The sequence below is a fragment of the Protopterus annectens genome, chromosome 1.part0 (assembly GCF_019279795.1).
Source record: "Protopterus annectens isolate FY-2018-M chromosome 1.part0, PAN1.0, whole genome shotgun sequence".
Classification (NCBI taxonomy): Eukaryota; Metazoa; Chordata; order Ceratodontiformes; family Protopteridae; genus Protopterus; species Protopterus annectens.
The window spans coordinates 1,678,375,697-1,678,398,640 of record NC_056725.1 but is presented as its reverse complement, the minus strand read 5'-3'; the positions used below and the strand labels follow the sequence as shown (position 1 = coordinate 1,678,398,640).

Sequence of the window (22,944 nt, the reverse complement as noted above, 5' to 3'; positions counted from 1 at the left end):
GAGGTTCTCCGGTTCGATCCTCGGCTGGGGTGCCTTCTGTGCGGAGTCTGCATGTCCTCCCTGTGGTCGCATGGGTTTCCTCCGGGTGCTCCGGTTTCCTCCCACATCCCAAAGACATGCTGCAGGTGGATTGGACACTCTAAATTGGCCCTAGGTGTGTGTGTGTGAGTGTGCCTTCTGTGGAAGGTTGGGCGCCGGGCTGGCAACTCGACACCCTAAAACTCCACTGCCAATTAATGTGCGGACAAGGTGATCCGCTGTGGCGACCCCTAACCGGGAAAAAGCCGAAAGAAGAAGAAGAAGATTGCATTCAGCTGAACAAGTTGGAAAACATACTTTGCAATGTGGTTTTGATTCTTTGGAGGCCTCTTGCAGGGCTGCTGTAACTGGGTCTGTGTTAAGAAGGCATGCTTGGCTCAAAGAGCAAACTCTGCCTGATCATGTTAAAGCAAAATTGTTGGATGCTCCTTTACAACAAGACCGTCTCTTTGGTAATAAGGCAGAAAAAGTTTTAAAAAAGATAGAAGATAAAGCTAAATCTATGCAAACTGTGAAAGAGTTCTTACAAGTGCATCCTCCAAGATTTAGTAGGCACTGGCCTACTAAAAACTGGTCATTTCCAGTTCCTTCGAGAGCCACTCAAGTCAAACCCAGACATTCGGCTCCAGGTTTCAGTCACAAGGGACTTTTAGAACAAAACAATGGGGTGCCTCCTCCTCCAAATCTGGAAACAACAAGACACCTCCCTATGGTAAGCAGTCTCAATGACTTCCCTCTACACTTACTAAGCACTTATCTTTTAGCCGCCCCTTTGGGGGGGAAACTAGCACTTCATGCAAAAAACTGGCAACTTATAACCCAGGACAAATGGGTTTTAAATATAGTATCCCAGGGATACAGATTTCATTTCCACACATTGCCAATCCCAAACGGATGGCCAGACCTGCCCCCAAATCAGCGTCCCTCATGAACATGGGGGCTATTCAACCAGTACCAGAAGAGGAAAAGGTTTCTATTCAAGACTTTTCCTGGTACCCAGAAAAGACAAATCATGGCGTCCAATTCTGGACTTATCTACTCTAAACACATTTCTGGACATTCCAAAATTCAAGATGCTGACTCTTCAACAGTTGCTTGCTATGCTAGGCAAAGATGCCTGGTTGGTATCTCTAGACTTAAAAGTGGCTTACCTGCATATCCCAGTCAGGGAATGTTGCAGAAGATACCTCCGCTTCAAAGCAGGCTACTTTGATTACCAGTTCTCTGCACTGCCCTTTGGCTTATCTACTGTGCCCAGGGTCTTCACAAAGTGCCTGGCTCCAGTAATTCCATTTTGCAGGCAAAGAAATATTCAAATATGTCCATACCTGGACGATTGTCTAATTCAGGCAGAAAACAGGGACATTCTTCTAAAACATCTGGCGTTTGTAAAAAGGGTTCTAACTTGTCTAGGGTACACTATAAACGAAAATAAATCACAACTGGTACCCTCTCAAAAAATTACATTCCTGGGTGCAAGCTTGAATGCAACTGCCCAGCTGGCTTACCTTACGCCAGAAAAGCAAATTCATTTGGTAATTTACTTCAAACAGGTGGCCACAAAAACCCTGCTATCTGCAAGACAAATTCTGCAAGCCTTGGGGTTCATGGCCTCCTGCATTCTTCTAATTCCATATGCAAGACTGCATATGAGGAAACTTCAGTGGTACTTAAAAGGTTTATGGAGTCAACATTGTCACAGCCTGGAAATAATGATTCTTATCATACCTTGCCTGCAACTAGAGTTCTTATGGTGGGCAGAGGCCTGCCACCAAAACAAGGGACTGCCATTCACTCCACCCCCTGCCACCCAAACCCTAACTACGGACGCATCAGACTATGCTTGGGATGCTCATCTGGCAGGGAAGTGCATTCAGGGCAAATGGATCCTAAATCAAATGCACCTTCATATCAATTAAAAAGAAATGCTAGCTGTACAGAATGCACTGACAGCCTTCAAGGACTACCTTCATCCAGGACAATTAATGATAAAGACAGACACCACCACAGTACATAAACAGGTAGGGGGGTTCACACTCCTACCCACTTTGCAGACTAGCCATGGCATTGTGGAACACGGCCTTGACCTATCAAATACAACTACAAGCTCAATTCCTGCCAGGAAAGCTGAATACTCTAGCAGACGAACTAAGCAGAAATCTCATGGACCCACATAAATGGAAACTGGAACCACAGATTTTCAGCATGTTAACACACAAATGGGGGAGTCCAGACATGGATCTTTTTGCCTCACCCCAGAACTATCAGTTGGACAACTTCTGCACAAGACCTCATCACAAAAAAGCCTGGAAAGTGGATGCACTGTCCTTCAGCTGGAAAAACCTATCAGTCTATGCCTTTCCCCCTCTGCCTCTGCTCTCCAAAGTTCTACTAAAAGTCAAACAGGACAAACCAAAAATTATTTTGATTGCTCCAGACTGGCCTCGCCAACACTGGTACCCAGTCTTGCACAATGTGTCACACCTTCCACCGTGGCACCTGCCCCAGACACCTTACTGTCTCAGCAGAACAACCAAATTCTGCACACTCAGCTCCAAACTTTGAATTTTGCAGTGCGGCTTATCACCTAAAGTCACCCTTAGCATCCCTCAGCAAACCTGTGACGGATGTCATTTTGGAGGCAAGAAGGCCTAGTACTAGAAAATCTTATGCTGACAAATGGAAAAGATTTTGTGCCTGGAATCAATCACAAGGGATAAGCACAGCAGTGCCCAATATTCCTCAGATTTTACAATACTTAACCGAGATGCTTCACAAGGACCTGTCCTGTTTTCGTCCATATAAATCCATGCCTCAGCTCTTTCAGCTCATTACAACACAGAACCTCCCCTCTTCTCTCATCCTCTGCTAAAGCAATGTCTCAGAGGGGCCAAAAACGTAAGACCACCCAGAAGAGCTCCAACCCCTGCCTAGGACCTCAGTTATGTATTGGAAAAACTCACTCTCCCTCCTTTAATGCCAGCTGCTACTGCAGACTTAAAATTTCACTCCTGGAAAACAGCTTTCCTTTTAGCAGTCACTTCAGCTGGAAAGATTTCCGAATTACAGGCTCTTATGGCAGTGGAGCCTTTCATAATTTTTCATGCGGACAGGATGTCTGTCAGGACCACTCCATCCTTCATGCCTAAGGTGGTATCCAGTGTGGCTCTTAATCAGACCATTCATTTGCCAACTTTCTTTCCCAATCCACAGAACAAGGGGGAGCGGATTCTGCATTCATTGGATGTACACAGACAACTTAGATTTTACTTAAACATGACAAAATCTCAAAGAAAATCTGAACAACTACTGGTGGCATTTGCTGCAGGGGCAGAGGGAAAGGCTATTTCAAAGCAGACCATTTCCAAATGGATAAGCCATTGTATTCGTTTCTGCTATATGCACCATGGTAAAACTATCCCCCAGGGGATCAGATCTCATTCCACCAGGGCTGCATCTACTTCTACAGCCTTTCTCGGAGGTGTTCCTACCAGAGACATTCTAGAAGCTGCTACCTGGAGCTCAGTTCATACGTTCACCAAACATTACCATTTACCTTTCTTCTTTAAATCCAGAGCTGGCTTTGCCACTGCTGTCCTGCAGGGCCTTATAGCTGGTCCTAATGCTGTATAATTTCCTCTACCCTGCCATAGCTTTGGGAATCTACCCAAATGTAATGACTGCAACAGTGAAACATGAAGAACATAGTACAGTTGTGTACACTGACCATAAATGTAGATGTTCGAGTGTATTCACTGTTGCAGTCCTGGTTACCCTCCCTCCAGCCCTCTATTTTTCTCTGACTATACCTATACTTTCTTTCACTATGCTCATAAGCCCTTTTGGTGTATTTGCTTTTGGGATTGGAGGTATATTTTTTGTGTTTTTAATTTTATTTGCTCCCCATTTGGGGGGGGGGGGGCACCTGACATCTGGGGCAAGAAAACTGATGTAATGGCGTCGGCTGCCTGTTTTATACTCCTGACGACCTGACGTCATGGAAGAAGGGACATCCACCGACGCAGGACCCAAGACTTTGTTAATCAGGCCAACTGAGGGCAACCTGCCAGCAGATTACTCAAATGTGATGACTGCAACAGTGATTACACTCAAACATCTACATTTATGGTAAGTGTACACAACTGTGCTTTTCAATTCATTTGCATCTTCATCAGTCAGTAAAGCAACTCCAAAACTTTCTAATATTTACAACCCAATATCCCTGCCAAAAATGACATAAGTGTTAAAAACAATTAAATATTTCAAAACAGTTAACATTGTAAATATTAAATTAAAAGTACTTTTAAATGTATTTTAAAATGTAAATCATTTCATTAATGGCATATGTAAATTCAGAAGTGTTTTTTATTGTCCTCATATCAAAACTTATAATGTGGTGATATCTAGTGACTTAAAACATTTATTACAGTTAACCTTTTAATTTGATTTATAAAATTAATTTAGACCAGCTCTGAATAACAACCCAGGCATAGTATCAGAATATGTCCCCTAACTGTCAAAAGATTTTGCCAACTCGTGTTTAGTGGAATAATGTAACCGTCAACACCTACAGTTATAAATTTGCATCCTTATGTCCCAGTGTATATTTATGTAATGCATTGCTATCCCTTTTCTTCATGTAATATCACTTAGCTGTTCAGAAATCCTACGTTTCAGCATCTGAACTTTGTCCTATGTAAAAAGAAGAACATGAACATCATGCCAAGTAAATTGCCCCTTTACTTGTATGGTAATTAAAATATAATTTTAAAACTTTTAAGAAATCTTTCTAGAAGAAAATTCCTTTCATTTTAAATATATTTGCATAGGGTACAATTCCCATATGGTATATAGAGTTGTCTAGAACAATCCAAACCTAAGGGCTGCAAATCATAGAACTTAGTCCTTTTAACATGACTTAAATATTATGAAAATTGGCCTGACGTCCAGAGCTTAACATCCATTTGCCTTTAGGTCATGTGGATGAACTCTCTCTAGATGTTAGGAAGTCAGTTATATAAGTGGACATTTGACTGTGCTATCTTTAGTTCTTTCTTGTTGCAATTTGTCAATATTGATGAGCAGCTCCAAAGTATCATCAGTCCATCGTTGGAATGGCTTCCAAATTTTACAGATAAGTACCCTATTTAAGGAAAAAACAAATTATCTATTTCAATGCAGTATTTTTGTTGCATGCCTAGTGAAGCTTTTAGGTATCAGGGTTTGTTAGATGCCAGATTCTGAAAAGGTTAAATAATTACATTGACTGTGGAAAGCAGGTTCATGCTAAATATGTTTTTCACTTGGGGCCTACACATAACCTAACCAACTATTCCAAATGTGCAGGGTCGTACTAGACCCAGTCCCTAGGTATAGAGTTCTCAAACATAGCTTAAGTGGCTCATTTAGGGGAAATGAGGATCCTGTGAGCATCAGACTAAAACCAGAGGAGAAGGTACATTAATGCTGACAAAAGGATGGCAGTGATAAAAGAATAAGCAGGTACTTTGTAGACTACACGACACAACAGTGACGTGGCACATTAGCAAGTAGCAGTAGGTGGTGGTTGTGCAAACATGTCATTTGACCCTGGAGTCAGGGATGACCAGCAGGGTGTAATACGTGCTGTGTTAGGAAAAGCTCATTGCCAGACCAGCTATGCCTGACAAAGTTAAACCCATGAGACTGGATACTAAACATGGCTTTTTCCTAGATGCATTTCACATGTGGGTCCTACCAGAAGAAGACCTTTTTGCTTCCCCACTAAATAATGCAAGACGTTTTGTACCAGAGCACCAGCAATGGATGTTTAGGCAATAGAATGCCTTCTCCCTAAACTGGACAGATGGACAGATCTATTTCTCTGAAATTTCTTCCAGTACCTGTTCTCCCCAAGGTGATACAGTGATAAAAAAACACAGATCAAAAGTGCCATTGATAGCTGTGTTTTGGCCCAGGCAGTATTGGCTGTCCTTGCTGTTGAGACTATTAAGGACAGAGGCTGTTTTGCTGTCTCAGTGTGTAGATCTCTTGACCTAGAATTGGTGTGAATTGTCCACCCCAGTCTGAAAGACTGAAAGGTTGACAGCACAGATTACTCAGCAGTCATACTTCTTAGGTACATCATTTTTGAGGATGTGTTTCATGTATTGGGTAGGCTAGGAGCCTAGTACAAGAAAGTCATACCTGGCTAAGTGAAGAACATTCTCCCATTTTTGTCATGTAGCAGTCAGTTCTCAGCTGATATATAGGTTCCATAATCCCTGAGTACCTGCCAGGCCTTTACAAGTCAGGGTGATCTTAAGTCTCAGCGAAGGTACATGTTTCAGCATGTTGGCAGTGGTACCATTCTCTTTACTCATTGCCAGTGAAGCAGCTCCTTAAGATGTCCTGCATTTGAGACCACCCAGAAAAGGATAACACCATCATAGGACCTCAGCTATGTGCTAGAAAAGCATGCCTTTCTACCCTTTGAAACAATTGCTTCCAATCCACTAAAAGTTTTGATGTGGAAAAACAGTGTTATAGTGGAAGGAATCTGCCAGAAAAAAAATGGGATTAGAATCCTTCCATAAGAAGAAGGATCACCATACATATTAACCCTACCTAAAGTTGTAACAGAACCGACTTAGAATCGGGCTATCTGTTTTTTTCCAGTTTCCCAAAAAGAGGGGGTGAGTTTGTACACTCCCTTGATATGCATGTGCAACTGAGTTATTACTTGGACAAAACCAATAAGATATGACAAACAGAACAGCTGTTCATTCCCATTCAGTGGAGAATGAGTGGAAGCCTTTTTCTAAGCAGAAAATATCAAAAAGGCTAGCATTTCATACTTGCTTCTGTTGCATCATTCTTGGCAAGATTATACGAAGGAGGTTATAGCCGGCACCACTGAGACCACAGCAGCTTGTCCTGCATTTCTGAGAGAATCCAATACTCATGCTATCCTGAAATCAGCTTACATGACCATCTGCCCATATCTTCTGCAAGCTATGGCAAGGAAGAGATTTGTCACAGCCATCATAGGTCTCCAGCAATCCAATCCTCCTCATGGACAGCCATCCATTCAGTGGTCTGTAACAGTGAAATATACAACAAACACAATAAAGTTATGTAGGAACTTAATTGTATATGGTTAAGTATGACCGATGTTCAAATACTATTTCCCTCTCAACTCCCCTCCCCTATTTCCTTTCCTGTGAGCTTCTGTGAGTGGGGATGAGTACCTCAGTCTCTCTCCCTCTACATTCATTACCTCTCTAGTGCCCTGTTCTGAGGCTTACCTTTTCTCAGGGTTGAACACTGTTTTGGAGAGGCAGTCTTCAGGTCTTCTGGTTAGCTTACATTTGAAGATGTTTATTTTCAGGCCAGACAGTACTCTGACTCCAAAACTTTCCACTGGAGTTGGGGACCAAGGCAAAAAAGACCTACAGATGGTACAGTGGATTTTTCTCTTCTCTACTGACATGGGGAATGACATATATCTGGTCTAAAGGGTGCTAAGCTCTGAAGATATGGCTGGTCATAGGGCTGGCCATTGGGCTTTCGATGGTTGTAGTGACAAATGTCATTGCTGCAACAGTGAACATGCTTGAACATATACAGTTATGGTAAGTTTCTGCACAACTGTACTACACACTTCAGTACCGTTCAGTTTAGTGAGGTGTGTAACACTGTGCAGTTATTAACACTCACACTTTATATTAACTCTTTGCAGGGTGAAGTTACAATTCACTACAACAAACTACAAGCTGATCCCAAACAAGGAAAATCGTTGGATATAGGTAAGTTGCTATTTATTTTTGTGACCAGTTCTTAGACTTCTGTTTTAAAGGAGAAGAATTTGTCTTTGATATTGTGACACCCCTCCATGCCCCAAATAAGACTCCCCACTGACACAACAGTAGAGTTGAGTCCTCACCCAAGTCTTCAAAGCCAAGTCCTCCACCGCCCTCTCTGTGAAACCAGTTTTCTGTGACCTGCTCCAAGTAGCTCTCTCTCTCTCATACACACACACACACACACACACACACACACACACACACACACACACACACACACACACACACACACACACACACACAAAGCAATGCATGATGAAGTGGGTGAGTGTTCTTGTCGGTTCCAAAACAGAGTGCCCTGAGACTTCTGTCTCATTTAGCATTAAAACATTGTTTCAGTGCTGAATTACAGAATGACATCACATACATCTGGTTATCTGACTATTGTTCCCACACTACCCCCTTTACTAGAAACTGAACCAGAATCTTGCACATACGTGTCATAATACACACACAGAGCTTTGCTAAGATGTGTTATAGCAACTGGAAGCTATAAAACCATTTCAAAAACTTCAAACCTTCAAGACTAGCAATTAGTTCACCCCTAAGGACAATACAGTAGAAGTCCTAGTCCTGGTCCAGGTTTTCACAGACATTTTGTCTCTGGCTGCAATCAGAACTGTAAGACACAATCTTTATGGCCTAAACCAAGTAATTTAATTTTAAACTATTTTCAGAGTTAGTGGGACTGAGATTAACCTCTTCTCTTCCAGTATCCCCTGTTATAGTATATTCATTTCAACAGTTACAATACAGTCTGACATACAGATGTATTTCTTTTCTGTCCAGCAGGACCCACTGTTGATACATTTTTAACACAAGCAGCTTTATAAATATATTTTCAGCCAAGCACCTGTAAAAATCACTTTGATATACAAATGACATGTAATTCTTTATAAAACTCTTAGCTAGCTATGGTGGCATATGTTATATATCCACTGTCCTACTTTTCCTGGCATAGCTGGTAATACGTCACATTGTCACAGGTGTGACTACTAATAAGCAAGATTTTTTCCTTATTTGATGTTTACAGGCAGCATTAAACTGAAGCAAATAGTATTTTCAGTTGCATTTTCTTGACCAAGTAAGTTCCACTGTATCAATTATGTTTTTCTTTGTAGAGTTTAGAGGTAGTTGATCCAGGATTGTAGCATAAGTGATACAAATTTAACTGTAGATTAAAACTTCATGCAAAACAATGAATTGCTAATTAACCATAAATCTGTTGTAAATTTCATGACAGACAAAAATACCAACGTGCTGCTGTCTTCAGCTCTGTTGGGGGTCACCTTTACTGTCCACTTTGCAAAACCAAGAAGATGGTTTATAAGGGGGGGGGAATAAATCTGATGACATACCAAATCCTACAATGATGCCAGCAACCTAAGGGAAATAGAACATTGGGATTTATTAAATTATTCAGTATTAGTAATTGTTCAGTTGATAACTTTCTTGTTTGCCCAAAACATACATCTCCTATATCAACAGTAGGAAATGAGTGCAACATAAACAAATATTTCTCACTGGAGACTCTCTGATTTTACAAATTAGAATTCCTTTAATGAGAAGACAGGTCTCAAATTACATTTTCTTACTTAAGTGGATACAATCTAATCCACAGTTAAGAAGCAATTTTCAAGTTACAAATTCCTCTTATAAAAAGTAGCAGCTAATAGCAAGGGCTAATAAAGTTAAAATTATTTTTTGACCAAATGCAATGTACATATTATGATACCTTTTTTTTGTGTGTGTGTACCAACCCCCCCCCCCTGCCCTGATCATTAGACATCTCTTCTAGTGCTCCGTTGGCCGTTTCATCCCATTCATTCTCCTAATAGAGGGAATTGAGCCAGGTGGGAGTAGTGTGATCATCTGCAGAGGGATCATTTTCTGTCCTTAAAGCCTTAGTGTTTTCCCCTGCACTTGCCTCAAAGCATCCAAGGGGTGTGCATGCAGTGGACCATAGCACTATACACACCCACCTCTGTGTGTGTGTTATCAGTCCCTGCCCCCATTTAGACACCACCTGCACATGAACCCTTGTATCCACCAGGAGTTCCACAGCAGAAATTCATGCTCCTTTCCCCTGAAAAGAGGTGTGACGGCTCAGCCTCATCATTCTTCTCATCTCCCCTTCCATCCCTAACAGGTGCTTGCACTGCTAGTTGAATTGTGGTTACCTAGATGTTCTTCGTGTTTCACTGTTGCAGTCATTACAATTGGGTTATCCTGCTGGCAGCTTACCCTCAGTCGGCCTGAATTCCAAAGTCTTGGTCTGGCATTGGTTGCTGTCGCCTCTTCCCTGACGTCAGTGCGCCAGGGGTATAAAAGATGCAGCCGACACCATTTTCTTCAGTCTTTCTTGCTGCGCGGTGCCCGAAGCAAAAGCAGTTCGCAAGTGCCGGTCGGCCGACTCCTGAGATTTTCGTGTTCGAATTTCAGATCCGAAGTCTTCACTAAAAGCTAAGTACCCCATTGGGGAAATTTTTTTCTTGCTCCAGACCGATGTCAGAAAAAGTTAATTGTATTTCTTGTGGGAAGCAAATACCTCAGAAGGACTTTCATTCTTACTGTATTCCTTCCTAGGCCCTGACCACGACTTTGCTAGTTGTCGGTTTTGTGCTAGATTTAACCAACGCACTATTAAGCGTCGGTACGATTTTGCATTTCACTATTTTGGCAGAAGATTTAACTATACAATGTCGTCGGATAGCCATCCGACTACCGGAATTCACAAGAAACGCAAAGAAAAGGACAGGCATCCGAGGTCCAAAACCGATGACGAGGCTTCTTCTAAGCCAGTCGCCGGTTCTCAGTGAGGCGCCTTCGCAGCCCCTGACGACCGCTACTTTAGACTCGCAGGCCGCTACCGACACCCACGTGGAGTCGACCAGGCTGCTGGAAGCTCAAGGTACTGGATCTTCGGAAACTATTCCCTCAGATGGGTCTGGAGCCGCTGAGCAGGCATCAGCTTCTGAGGGTGTTTTCAGACCTACACAATTATATGTTAAACAACTTCACCTTCAAAGGCAAAGACTAAAGTACCTTTAAAGACAAAGAAACAAGTACAACAGCCTCATGGACAGGCCTCCATGCCTAAAAAACAGATGCTCAAAATGGTCGAAGACCTAATTACTTTGATCAGGGATTCCCATTCCCCCTAGGCAAGAGACAGAATATGAATCTTCAGCTCAGGTTTCCATTTCATCTGATTCCTCTTCTGATCAGGAATACTCTATTCCTCCCTATGAGGATTCTGATGCTGAAGAATCTATCCCTTCAGCCTCTACTCCTGAGGCTTATTCTTTTGGGGAAACTTTACATACCATGAGGGAGCATTTCCACTGGTAGAGCCAAGATTATTCAGAATCTAAGAAAAGGCTCAGAGACTTCCTTTTACTACCACAACACAGGCCCCTAGCTATTCCACCTGTGTTAGACATTGTAGATGATGTATTTTCAGAGTCCAGTCTGACCCCTGATTCCTTACCTCCAGCTCCTGTTAACCCGGACAGGTACTACAGGGTTCCTGACTCTCATAAATTCCTTTTCAAAAACCCTGCTGCTGACCCAGAAACTATCTCTCAGGGTCCCAAAGGGGTCAAGGCTTCCACTGCAAAAAAACCTACTCCTTCTGACAGGGATTCAAGGGCACTGGACAGATGGGGAAAAAAGATTTACACTTCTACTATCTTGGCTATAAGGGCTTTAAATTGTCAGTTTCATATGCTCAAATATCAGCAATATATTATGTCACTACTTAAACAGAAAATGTTGATAAATTCTGAATGTGCAGAAAACAAAGACATGCAGGATTTATTGCATGCAGCTGAACAAGTTGGAAAGCATACTTTGCAATGTGGTTTTGATTCTCTGGAGGCCTCCTGCAGGGCCACAGTTATGGGTTCTGCCATTAGGAGGCATGCTTGGTTAAAGGAACAAAATCTACCTGATCATGTTAAAGCAAAATTATTAGATGCTCCATTACAGCATGAGGTTTTTTTTGGTGTTAAAGCAGAAGAGGTGTTAAAGAAAATGGAGGACAAAGCTAAATCTATGCAAACAGTCAAGGATTTCTTACAGGTACAGCCACCAGGATTTAGCAGACACTGGCCTACAAAGAATTGGTCCAGTGTCAGACAGGCCACAAAGGGGCAGATACAGACGCCCTAGAAGCAGATCCCAGCCCCAAGGCTCATACAGATCTAAACAATGGGGTGCTTCTACCTCCAAAACTGGAGAAGACAAATCGCAGCCATACAGGAAACAGTCCCAATGACTTCCCCCTGCCTGCGCCAAACACTTATCTTCTGGCAGCACCTTTAGGGGGAAAACTAGCACTTTTTTCTCAAAATTGGCACATAATAACCCAGGACAAATGGGTCTTAAACATAGTGTCACAAGGCTACAAGTTTCACTTCCATACCCTGCCAAGGGCAAACGGTTGGTCAGACCTGCTAAAACATCAATGGGCAGAGGCACAAAAACAAGTCTCATCCCTCATGGACATGAGGGCCATTCAACAAGTACCAGAGCAAGAGCAGGGACAAGGATTCTATTCAAGACTATTCTTGGTACCCAGAAAGGACAAAGCCTGGAGACCAATACTGGACCTATCTATTCTAAACACATATCTGGATATTCCAAAATTCAAAATGTTGACTCTACAACAGCTTCTGCCCATGTTGGGCAAGAAGGCTTGGCTTGTGACTTTAGATCTAAAAGAGGCATACCTGCATGTCCCAATCAGGCAAACATGCAGAAGATACCTCAGATTCAAAGCTGGCTCAATGCACTACCAATTCTCTGCACTGCCCTTTGGCTTATCTACTGTGCCCAGGGTCTTCACAAAGTGCCTGGCACCAGTAATTGCATACTGCAGGCAAAGAGGAATACAAATATATCCTTACTTGGATGACTGCCTCATTCAAGCAGAGAACAAGGACATTCTACTACAGCATCTGGCGTTTGTAAAGAGATTACTTCCATGCCTAGGGTACACAGTCAACGAACAGAAATCAAAACGAGTACCCTCTCAAGAGATAATATTCCTGGGTGCAAGCTTAAATACAGCTGCCCAGATGGCTTATCTCATGTCAGACAATTCCTATTTTAAACTGTTGGCAACAAAGGCCCAGTTATCTGCAAGAAAAATTCTGCAGGCTTTGGGCTTCATGGCATCCTGCATTCTACTAATTCTATATGCAAGACTGCATATGAGGAAACTTCAATGGTACCTAAAAAGTATTTGGACTCAACATTGCCTCAGCCTGGAAACAATAGTTACTCTCATTCCCTGCCTGCAACAGGAGTTTCGATGGTGGGCGAAGGCCTGTCACCATAACAAGGGACAGCCATTCACTCTACCCCCAGCCACACAGACATTAACAACGGATGCATCGGATTGTGCCTGGGGAGCCCACATGGCAGGAAGATGTATTCAGGGCACATGGTCTGCAAACCAAATGCTCATTTTTACCCCCTTTGCAGACTAGCCATGACTTTGTGGGAAACAGCATTGACTTACCAAGTACATCTGCAGGCACAATTCCTGCCAGGAAAGATAAATACTCTGGCAGACAAACTAAGTAGAAACCTCATGGATCCCCACGAGTGGAAATTGGATCCACAAGTCTTCAGCATGGTAACAAGGAAATGGGGATGCCCGGACATTGATCTATTTGCCTCGCCTCACAACTGCCAACTGAAGAGATTCTGCACAAGGACTTATCACAGACAAGCATGGAAAGTGGATCCCCTATCTTTCAGCTGGAAAAACTTAACAGTATATGCCTTTTTTCCTCTGCCTCTCCTCCCCAAGGTACTCCTAAAGGTCAGACAGGAGAAGCCAAAAATTATACTGATTGCCCCAGACTGACCAAGCCAGTACTGGTATCCAATCCTAAGGAAGTTGTCTCAATGCCCAGCCTGGACCTTACCTCAAGTGCCTCATCTACTGTCTCAGCAGAACAATCAGATCCTGCACAGCCAACTCAAGACCTTAAATCTGGCAGCATGGCAGATAATGTAGTCATACAAAACACACCTCTCACTAAAGCGGTGATGGATGTCATTTTGGAGGCCAGGAGGCCTAGTACTAGAAAATCCTATGCTGGAAAATGGAAGATATTCTGTGCTTGGAAACAGGCACAAGGAATTGACACAGCTGTACCAAATATTCCTCAGATTTTGCAATACTTGACTGAGATGCTGGACAAAGGCCTATCCTTTTCATCTATAAAAATTCATGCCTCTGCCATTTCGGCTCATTACAACACAGAGCCACCAATCTTTTCTCATCCTTTGTTAAGGCAGTGCCTCAGAGGGGCCAGAAATGTAAGGCCTCCAAGGAGATCACCAGTACCTGCATGGGACCTCAATTATGTCTTGGAAAAACTCGCCCGGCCTCCTTTTGAGCAAACCGCTACAGCTGATATAAAGTTTTTATCTTGGAAAACAGCTCTGCTCCTAGCAATAACTTCTGCAAGATGAGTCTCAGAGCTACAGGCACTCATGGCTGTGGAACCTTTTATATTTTTTTTTCCAGACAGGGTTTTCTCTGAGGACAAACCCAACATTTATGCCTAAGGTAGTGTCCAGTGTGGCCCTTAACCAAACTATTCATTTGCCTACCTTTTATCCAAACCCACAGAATAAGGGGGAGAGAATTCTGCATTATTTGGACATACACAGACAGCTACGCTTCTATTTGAACAGAACCAAAGCTTTCAAAAAGACAGAGCAATTACTAGTGGCATATGCTGCAGGATCACAAGGAAAGGCTATCTCAAAGCAGACTATTTCAAAGTGGATAGGCCACTGCATTCGTTTCTGCTATTCACAACATGGCAAGCCAGCACCTAAGGGCATTAGGCCACATTCAACCAGAGCAGCAGCCATGTCAGCAGCCTTCCTCAGGGGAGTACCAACCAAAGACATTTTAGAGGCTGCTACTTGGAGTTCAGTGCACACCTTCACAAAGCACTATCACTTACCACTCTACTCTAAATCCAGGGCAGGCTTTGCCACTGCAGTTCTGCAGGGCCTAATAGCCGCTGCTAATGCTATTTAGCTCCAGAATCCCAACCTTAGCTTTGGGATTCAACCCAATTGTAATGACTGCAACAGTGAAACACGAAGAACATAGTACAGTTGTGTACACTTACCATAAATGTAGATGTTCGAGTTTATTCACTGTTGCAGTCCAGGTTACCCACCCGCCATCCCCCATTTCTGTGTTGGAACTTATCTGTACTTCTCTATTCCATACAACCTATGTGGTGTATTTGCAAAATATATACTTTTGTGCATGCATGTTTTATTGACATATTTTTAGCCTACCCTTTTGGGGGCACCTGACATCTGGGGCAAGAAAAACTGAAGAAAATGGCGTCGGCTGCATCTTTTATACCCTTGGCGTACTGACATCAGGGAAAAGGCGACAGCAACCGATGCCGGACCTAGACTTTGGTATTCAGGCCGACTGAGGGTAGCCTGCCAGCAGGATAACCCAATTGTAATGACTGCAACAGTGAATACACTCGAACATCTACATTTATGTTAAGTGTACACAACTGTATTTTCCTAGTTGATGTTTTATCCCTGTATGCCAGTGAAGATGGTCATGGTATACTAACCTTTACTAAAGGTATGAATTTTAAGGAACTGTTAGATGATTGCACCTTCTGTCTGTTTTGATAATGCAGTTCTCTGATATGAAATCTTTTTTATGGAGTTCTGAGAAATTTCTCTGTGGGAGAGTATGGGATTATTCTTTCTGTCTACGTCACTGAATGGGACTGGTCCACCTCTAGGTCCTTTCAAGGGAAACAGCTATCTTCAGCTCAAGCTCCTCCCATGTCTCCCACAATGCATCACCACTCTTATTCTCCTTAGGTCTTATTTGCCATCAGAGTGTTGACAGTGATCTTCAGCGGATCACAGATGAGTGTTCTTTTTAACACCTGCCACAGATTGCACTTTTTTTCCCCTCCCTCCCTCCTTAATATAGGCCTTTGGGCCTTTTTGCTATTTTCTCTGTGGTAATTTTCTAACCTAGTACAGTTTGTTATTGCAATTTTTAGCCTATAGCTACTAGTTTAAATCATTTAGGTAATGTAACGTTATTTCTTACCATTTGACTGCCTTTTGGGCTGTTATCATTTAAAAGAGCAGTGTTAGATCTGCAAGTTTTTTGAGAACAGAACACTGGAGGAGCATCAAAATAAAATTATATTAAAAAGTATTCTTCAAGATTCACATAAAAGTGATGAAGGCAAGGAGGAGGACAATAAAGGGCTGAAAGTCTTCCCAAAAGCATTTTATCTTCAAAGCATCTCCTTATCAAATCAGAAGCTGTTGCTTCTCTTATTCCAAAGTCTTTGATATTGACCCACCCACATCAGGATTTGTCCTTCATGTCTCCTCCTTCACTGACTTCAAAAGATTCTACCACTCAAGTTCTCGTAGTACAGGGTCATTCTCAGAGGAAAAAAAAGGAGGGCAGCTTTTCCTTAAAGAAGGAACTGTCTACGTATATGAACTCAAGACTAGCCTTTGTCTTATCGAGGTTTGTGGGATCTGTCAGGGGGCTTTCTTCACTACATGATTTTGGAGCACATGATGAGGCCATTCCTTAAAGCTGATATTGATTTGGGTGTCACTCCATCCCCCTCTGTCTTTATTGAGCCCTCTACCTCCTATGCTCCTTACTCAAGCCCAGTCCTAGCACTAGAAGATTTGGAGCTAACTGTGATCCTTGTGCAGTCTGCATAGGTGTTGAGAGCAGTTGTACTTTCAGTTCCGATTGTTTATGTCCAGTCTCTCTTCTGTCAACCCCGTCAGTGTCAAGAGAGACTATGCCCCAAGACGTTGAGGTCTAGTAGTCAACTATGGACAGAATGGGAAAGTGAACCTGTACATCAGATACTTTTGCCATCACAGCCTTAAATTATCTAACAAAAATGAACCATTTCCAACACAACCTGGCTAAATAGACATCGAATGCACTATGATGACCAGTTAAAGCTTTTTCTTGCAGGCAGCCTGAGATATAGGTATTGACTATACTTAAGATGTCAAACCTCTCCATGTGCCTGTTGCATAATGTGGATGATGGAGTGGCCAGGGCATCTGGAATGGGCGCAGTCATGAGACCCTATGACCGGCTTCATCTCTGTGACTTTCTGGATGACTTTAAGGTATCTTTCACAAATGCTTCCCTTTGACGGAGCATCACTTTTTAGACCTAGTGTGAAAAAGAAGCTGGAAAGAAGAGAGAGCAAGAAAACAAGACTCTGTCTACAGCAGGAGACAAGTATACATCTTTCCAAAGGTTCTTTTCTAGAAACTGAAAAGCTCCTAAGGGCTTGTGGTTTAAAAAGTCCCAATCAGTTTCAAGATGGGAACATTCATGGGTGATGCGGAGGATCCTTTACTAGATACTGTCCCAAAGGCAGAGGAGCTCCACAAAATCAAGGGTTCCACAATCCCTTCCAAGGGAGGTATCCGCTGAATCCATAGGACTTTATCCAAGTTTTCCTGGCTGGAGGCAGACAGGAAGATGTCTCTTCCTGTGCCAGACTATGTAGTGGACTACCATCATGCAGGGAGATAAGTCAGTGAGATAGTATCTAGAGGCTGTGACATTCACTTTTCCCATTTTCCAAAACAAAACTTCTGTCTCCTTCCACATATCCGTCTCCATCAACTGAGTGTGTCAAAAGAAAACATTTCAAACCTTCTGCTACAATGAGCCATCCGACAGGTCTCACCAAATCAGAGATGGTCCAGGGTTTATTCAAGATTTCTTCTCATTCCCAGAAACATGGAGAACCTCATGCCAGTTCTGGGCCTCAGAGACTTGACCTAGTATTTGGCAAAAAGAAGAAAAGAAAAACACATGCCTTGTGATCATGGTGTAGTCCATCCTCCCATGTCTTCGAGAGGGACACACTCTATGGCCCTCCAAGATGCATACCTGCATGTTAAGATCACCAAGGAAATTAGGAGGTACCTATTGTTGTGAATCGGTGTCAGTCATTATCATTCCTAGCCCTGCCATTTGGTCTCACCACAGTCCCCAGAGTGTTTACCAAGTGCATGGCAGTAGTGTACTGTAACATGAGGCCACAAGGAATCTTGATATTTCAGTATCTAGACGACTGACTTCTTGTCTGCATGACAAGATAGTTCCACACACAAGCAGGAAATTACCTTCTCCAGCTTTCCTTGTCCCCAAAGTTCTTCATCAACCTAGAAAATTCTGAGTTGCAACCTACTCAGGACCTTGTGTTCATAGATTATCTGGATACTCTCAAAAAAAAGAGCCAGGCTTCCTCAGGAGCATATTCTTCCCATTCAGACTTCAATAAATCTTCTTCTAAGATCCCCACTACTGCCTGCCTAGCAAGTTGTTAAGGCCTTGTGCTTGATGGCAGCAGTAGTCTTCTTAGTACCATGTCAGATGTCATGTGCATATCTGTCGGTGGATACTTTAAGGTTCAGTGGTCAGAAATGGAGAACAGTATATGCAAAGCCTTTAAACAGTAATCCATATATAGGAGGCACTTCCATTTGTGGCTGTACACCAGCAAACTCACTATGGGTCTTTCATTCTGTACCCCTTCTTCCTTCAAACATGATGAATATGGATGCCTTTGCACTAGTGTGTGTGTGTGTGTGTGTGTGTGTGTGTGTGTGTGTGTGTGTGTGTGTGCGTGTGCGTGATGTCATGTCATGTCATTATATAGGGCAGACATCCAAGGAACATGGTATTCCCAGGAGGGCAACTTGCACCATCAATATACTAGAGATAAGGTAGTCCTGCTAGTGTTTAAGGCATTCCAGGACCTGCTTTTTCAGGATATGGTATCCATGCACACAGACAATATGGCTTTGGTATGGTGAATCAGGAAGCAGTGAAGGACATCTCCTTCCTCCCCATATCCCGAGGCAATAACAGTGTGGCAGCAGATGGTTTCAGCACAAAGCTTCCTCGTAGGAATGCATATACCCAACGGGTTTACCTTCTTGGTGACAAGGCTCAGCAGGAAAATATTGATGCCTCACAAGTGGTTCTTCAATTTTCAAGTAATAATGGACTTGTTTCATTGCTGGAGTAAGCCTTGCTGTGATCTGTTTGCAACCTCTCTAACACCAAATGCAGCAGTAACGTTTCCGTCATACCCCACAAGGGAAGTTCCTGAGAAGCACTCTAATCCATCAATGGACATCAGATCTACTTCATGCCTTCCCCTTCTCTGCCACTTATGATCAGATTCACTCAGAAAACAAACCTGTGCAGTCAATCTCAACCCCATAGCCCTATTCTGGATGTAGCTGTGGTTCCCCTTGCTTTGACATCATCTAAAGCAGAGCCCTTAGCTTCTAGATCCTTTCCTGTATCTGTTATATCACCCATCCTGAAGGTTTCACCAGGCCACAACATCCCTACAAGTAACTACATGGTTTCTCCAATTCCATTAATGGTCAAGGACCTCAGTCTTGCTTCTGGGCTGGTTCCATTTCTTATAGCTTTCCAGAAGTTATGTACATGCAAGCTGTACAAGAGCAAATGGAAAAAAGTTCTTCCTTTGGGGCATCTAGAGAAGATAGAGTTCTTTTATAGCCCCAGTCCAGGTGGATTTCTCCTTCTTGTCATCTCCTTTTGATGCAAGATGTAACTTCTGAACTGTCAAAGTCTATTTAGCAGCAGTTTCCAACTTTAACAAAAGATTTAATTTTCAGTCTGTTGCTTCCCAAACAATCTGCGAAGCATTCCTAAAACTGACTTTCGTCTTCCCCCTTTAAAGATGTAACATTACCTTGTGGCCTCAATTTTGTCATAGATAAAAACATTTTCTCAGTCTTGTTTTGAACCATCCCAATCAGCAAATCTCATATTTTTATCTCAGAAGATGCTCTTCCTAATGGCAATTGCTTCTGCAAAAAAACTTTCAAAACTCTGTGCTGTATGTAGCAAGTCACTATACTTAGTATTCCATGAAGACAGAGTTTCTTTATGCGCAGACCCTCCCTTCCTCCTTGCCTACACATGATAGCCTTTGGGTCTACTCTAAACCGACTTCTCCATTTGATCATCTTTTTTTCCTTCCTACCGAAACATGGGAGAACATCCCCTTTATTTTCTAGATTTTCATAGACAACAGAGATTTTGCATTCAACACACAAAGCAATTTCGACAATATGATAGATGCTTGTGACTTTTCCCAAAACCAAATTAAGCCAGAAGTTTTCACAAACCTTGTTATCCAGATGACTGACTGTATTTTGTATATCTATACCTCATTTAGCAGACCTTTTCTATACAAACCAGTGATGCATTCCATTAGTGCTCTTTCTACTTCATCTGCATAATTTTAGAACTCTTCAGTGTTGGTGTATGGGTGGCAGCAACCTGGGCATTTATACATAACTTCTAGAAACACCAAAAGCTAGATGTGTTATCCATGTCTTCCTTCTGGGCCACTGTACTCCATGGTATTTTGTCAAGGTGCTAACCTACACTGGATACTCTGAGATATGATAGTTAGGCACTTGTCATGATATTGGATCTTGACTACGTCTGTCCACTTCACCAACCCTCCCATATTCCTCAATCCAAATTACCACTTTTTCTGTCAGTCTGGCCTGATGTCATCTGCTCTTTTAATTGCATTTTTTTCCTCCCTTTGAGGAAAGTTAGGTTGCTAAACCCCATTTGAGAAGAAAGGGAATGGAAGTGTGTTATGCAAGGTAGGGGAGGAGGTAGAGTTGCTTGAAAAGGGCTGTTTGCCATGTTTTAGCCTTGTGGTGGATCACTTCCATCAAGTGAACTGGTGGACATGAATAGTTAAGATCCAGCGTTAGAGTAAGTATATGCTGATGTCCTTCTCTTTATCCATACAGGAAGTAAGCTTTGGGTATTCACATCATGAAGTTAATCAAGCATTTTTGAACACTGTAGTGCCTCAGCTCTTGTTGAGTGGCAAACACTGGAGTCTAAAAATTGCACTAATGTACACAGCTTAAAATCCATTGCTTGAAACATTCTTTTTTGCTAAATCCATAAATAATTGTGAGATTACTGAGACAGAGTTTGAAATTCATACTGCTTCCATTAATATTCTTAACTAGCAATGTATTTTGGCTTCTCCTGTTAGGGGATGCCACAGCAGATCACTGGTCTGCAGATTGATTGATAGTGGGGTTTTTACAATGTCGCATTACCAGCCCGGCACCCAGCCTTCACAGAAGGCACACACACACCTACTGCACTCAGTCAAAATAGGGGAAGCCACCTTTAGTAGTAGACCCATAACAAGCGGTGTACCCCAGGGATCAGTCATGGGGCCTCTACTGTTTGAGATATACATTTCTGAGGTGCAAGCCAAAATCAGTAGTCTGTGGTTGACCAAGTTTGCAGATGACTGCAAGCTGGGTGCTGTCATTAACTTCCCTAGTGACGTGAACATCTTCCAAGAAGGCCTTACCCAAACAAATGACTGGTGCCAGAAGCATGGCCTCAAACTAAATGCCAAGAAATGCATCATTATTCCCTTTGGGGAAAATGGAGTCCCCACTAATTATCACATTAATAACCACATAAAAGCCCGCAGTTGGTCATGAAGGACTTGGGCACCCAGGTTGATAGCAACCTGACTTTTGACCAATATGTTGCCTGCATTGTAAGGAAGGCTTTCTACATGGCCCACCTCATAAGTAAGGGTATTTCATCCAGGAACAAGGAGGTCATAACATCCCTGTACTCCTGCCTTATCAGACCCATTATTGAGTACAGTGCCCCCTTTGGCATGTACCTTGCCAAGCACATGCAGCAGCTGAAGAGACCACACAGGTTGCTGACCAGGAAAATCCAGAGTCTCAAACACCTGTCCTATACTGATAGGCTAAAAGCCCTGTCCCTCTACTCAGTCTTGTACAGACTTCTCAGAGGTGACCTGTGTCTGGCATACAAGGCCATCCCAGACCCAGCCTTGACGGAGTTGCTGCATATCTGCAAGTCAAACTCCACTCGCACAACCTGCACGCAAGGCCTCAACCTGGTCTGTGACATTAATAGAACTTGTTGGCAGGATAGATTTCTGTCCCAAAGACTCCCGCATCTCTGGAATAGACTCCCTCTCCATGTCAAGCATAGTACCTTTCTAACCCTCTTTAAGAGGAACCTGGACTGGATGGGAAACAGAAAATACACCCTTGAGATCCCAAGTGTGTCCCTGCTGGACAGCGGAAACAGATGCTGACTTTGTGAGAACATGGCCAGAATTCTTGGCTGTTCTTATAAGGCCCTCCAGGGCAATAGCCTAGTGTCATCCTATGAACCTATGAAATTATAATAGCAGATATGTAGTTGTCTGATAAATCTAAATTTTTATTGGGATTTTACCATAGTGCAAATCATATTGATGAGGGAGACAGTATGTTCAGTTTAGTGCTCTCAAAATGACTAGCTCAGAAACCCTAGTTTTGCTACCAGTAGTATGACTTGCCCTAATGCTGACTACAAGTCATTCATATGTTTCATAATGGAGTCTTTATAAATCAGTCTTGCTTTTCTAACCTCATAGACTTTTATGCCAGTGTAGTTAATTCTCTTGATCAAGACATACACGTAGGTGTTACCTTTTAGATCAGACTAAGACTTTTGACAGTTTCTCACACCAGAGCATTACAGATACACTCATATCTCTTGAAACACATTTCTGTATCAGTACCTGAGTCACATATTAGCTGCGTTCAAAAATGTATTTTGGGTATACTTGCAATAGTTATTTTATAGTGTATGTGATGTTCCACAGAAGTCTGTTTTAGGACCATATCTTATTAATATCTGTGACTGTAGTGTTTAGCACCAAAGACTTCTGTTTCACAAAATTTGCTGATGATGTGGAAATTGCCAATGGCATAACTGTGCTTGTAGAAAAAATGCTCATTTAGAAATTCCAGCATGAGTAATACTGCAACTAATGTGAAGAAGTATGGAACACTGCATTTTGTAGGCATAATAAACAGTATCCTTATTCTTAAAATGATCCTG

At 42.5% G+C, this 22,944-nt stretch overlaps 1 protein-coding gene across 1 annotated transcript in view; it reads left to right on the top strand.

Annotated features, from left to right (window-relative positions):
- The window catches only part of PICK1 (protein interacting with PRKCA 1), a gene marked incomplete in the record, with an annotated part of 678,344 nt that overhangs the window by 209,383 nt on the left and 446,017 nt on the right, over window positions 1-22,944 (top strand). The window contains 1 exon segment of the mRNA XM_044068524.1: window positions 7,760-7,826. Coding sequence (XP_043924459.1) covers window positions 7,760-7,826 — 67 coding nt within the window.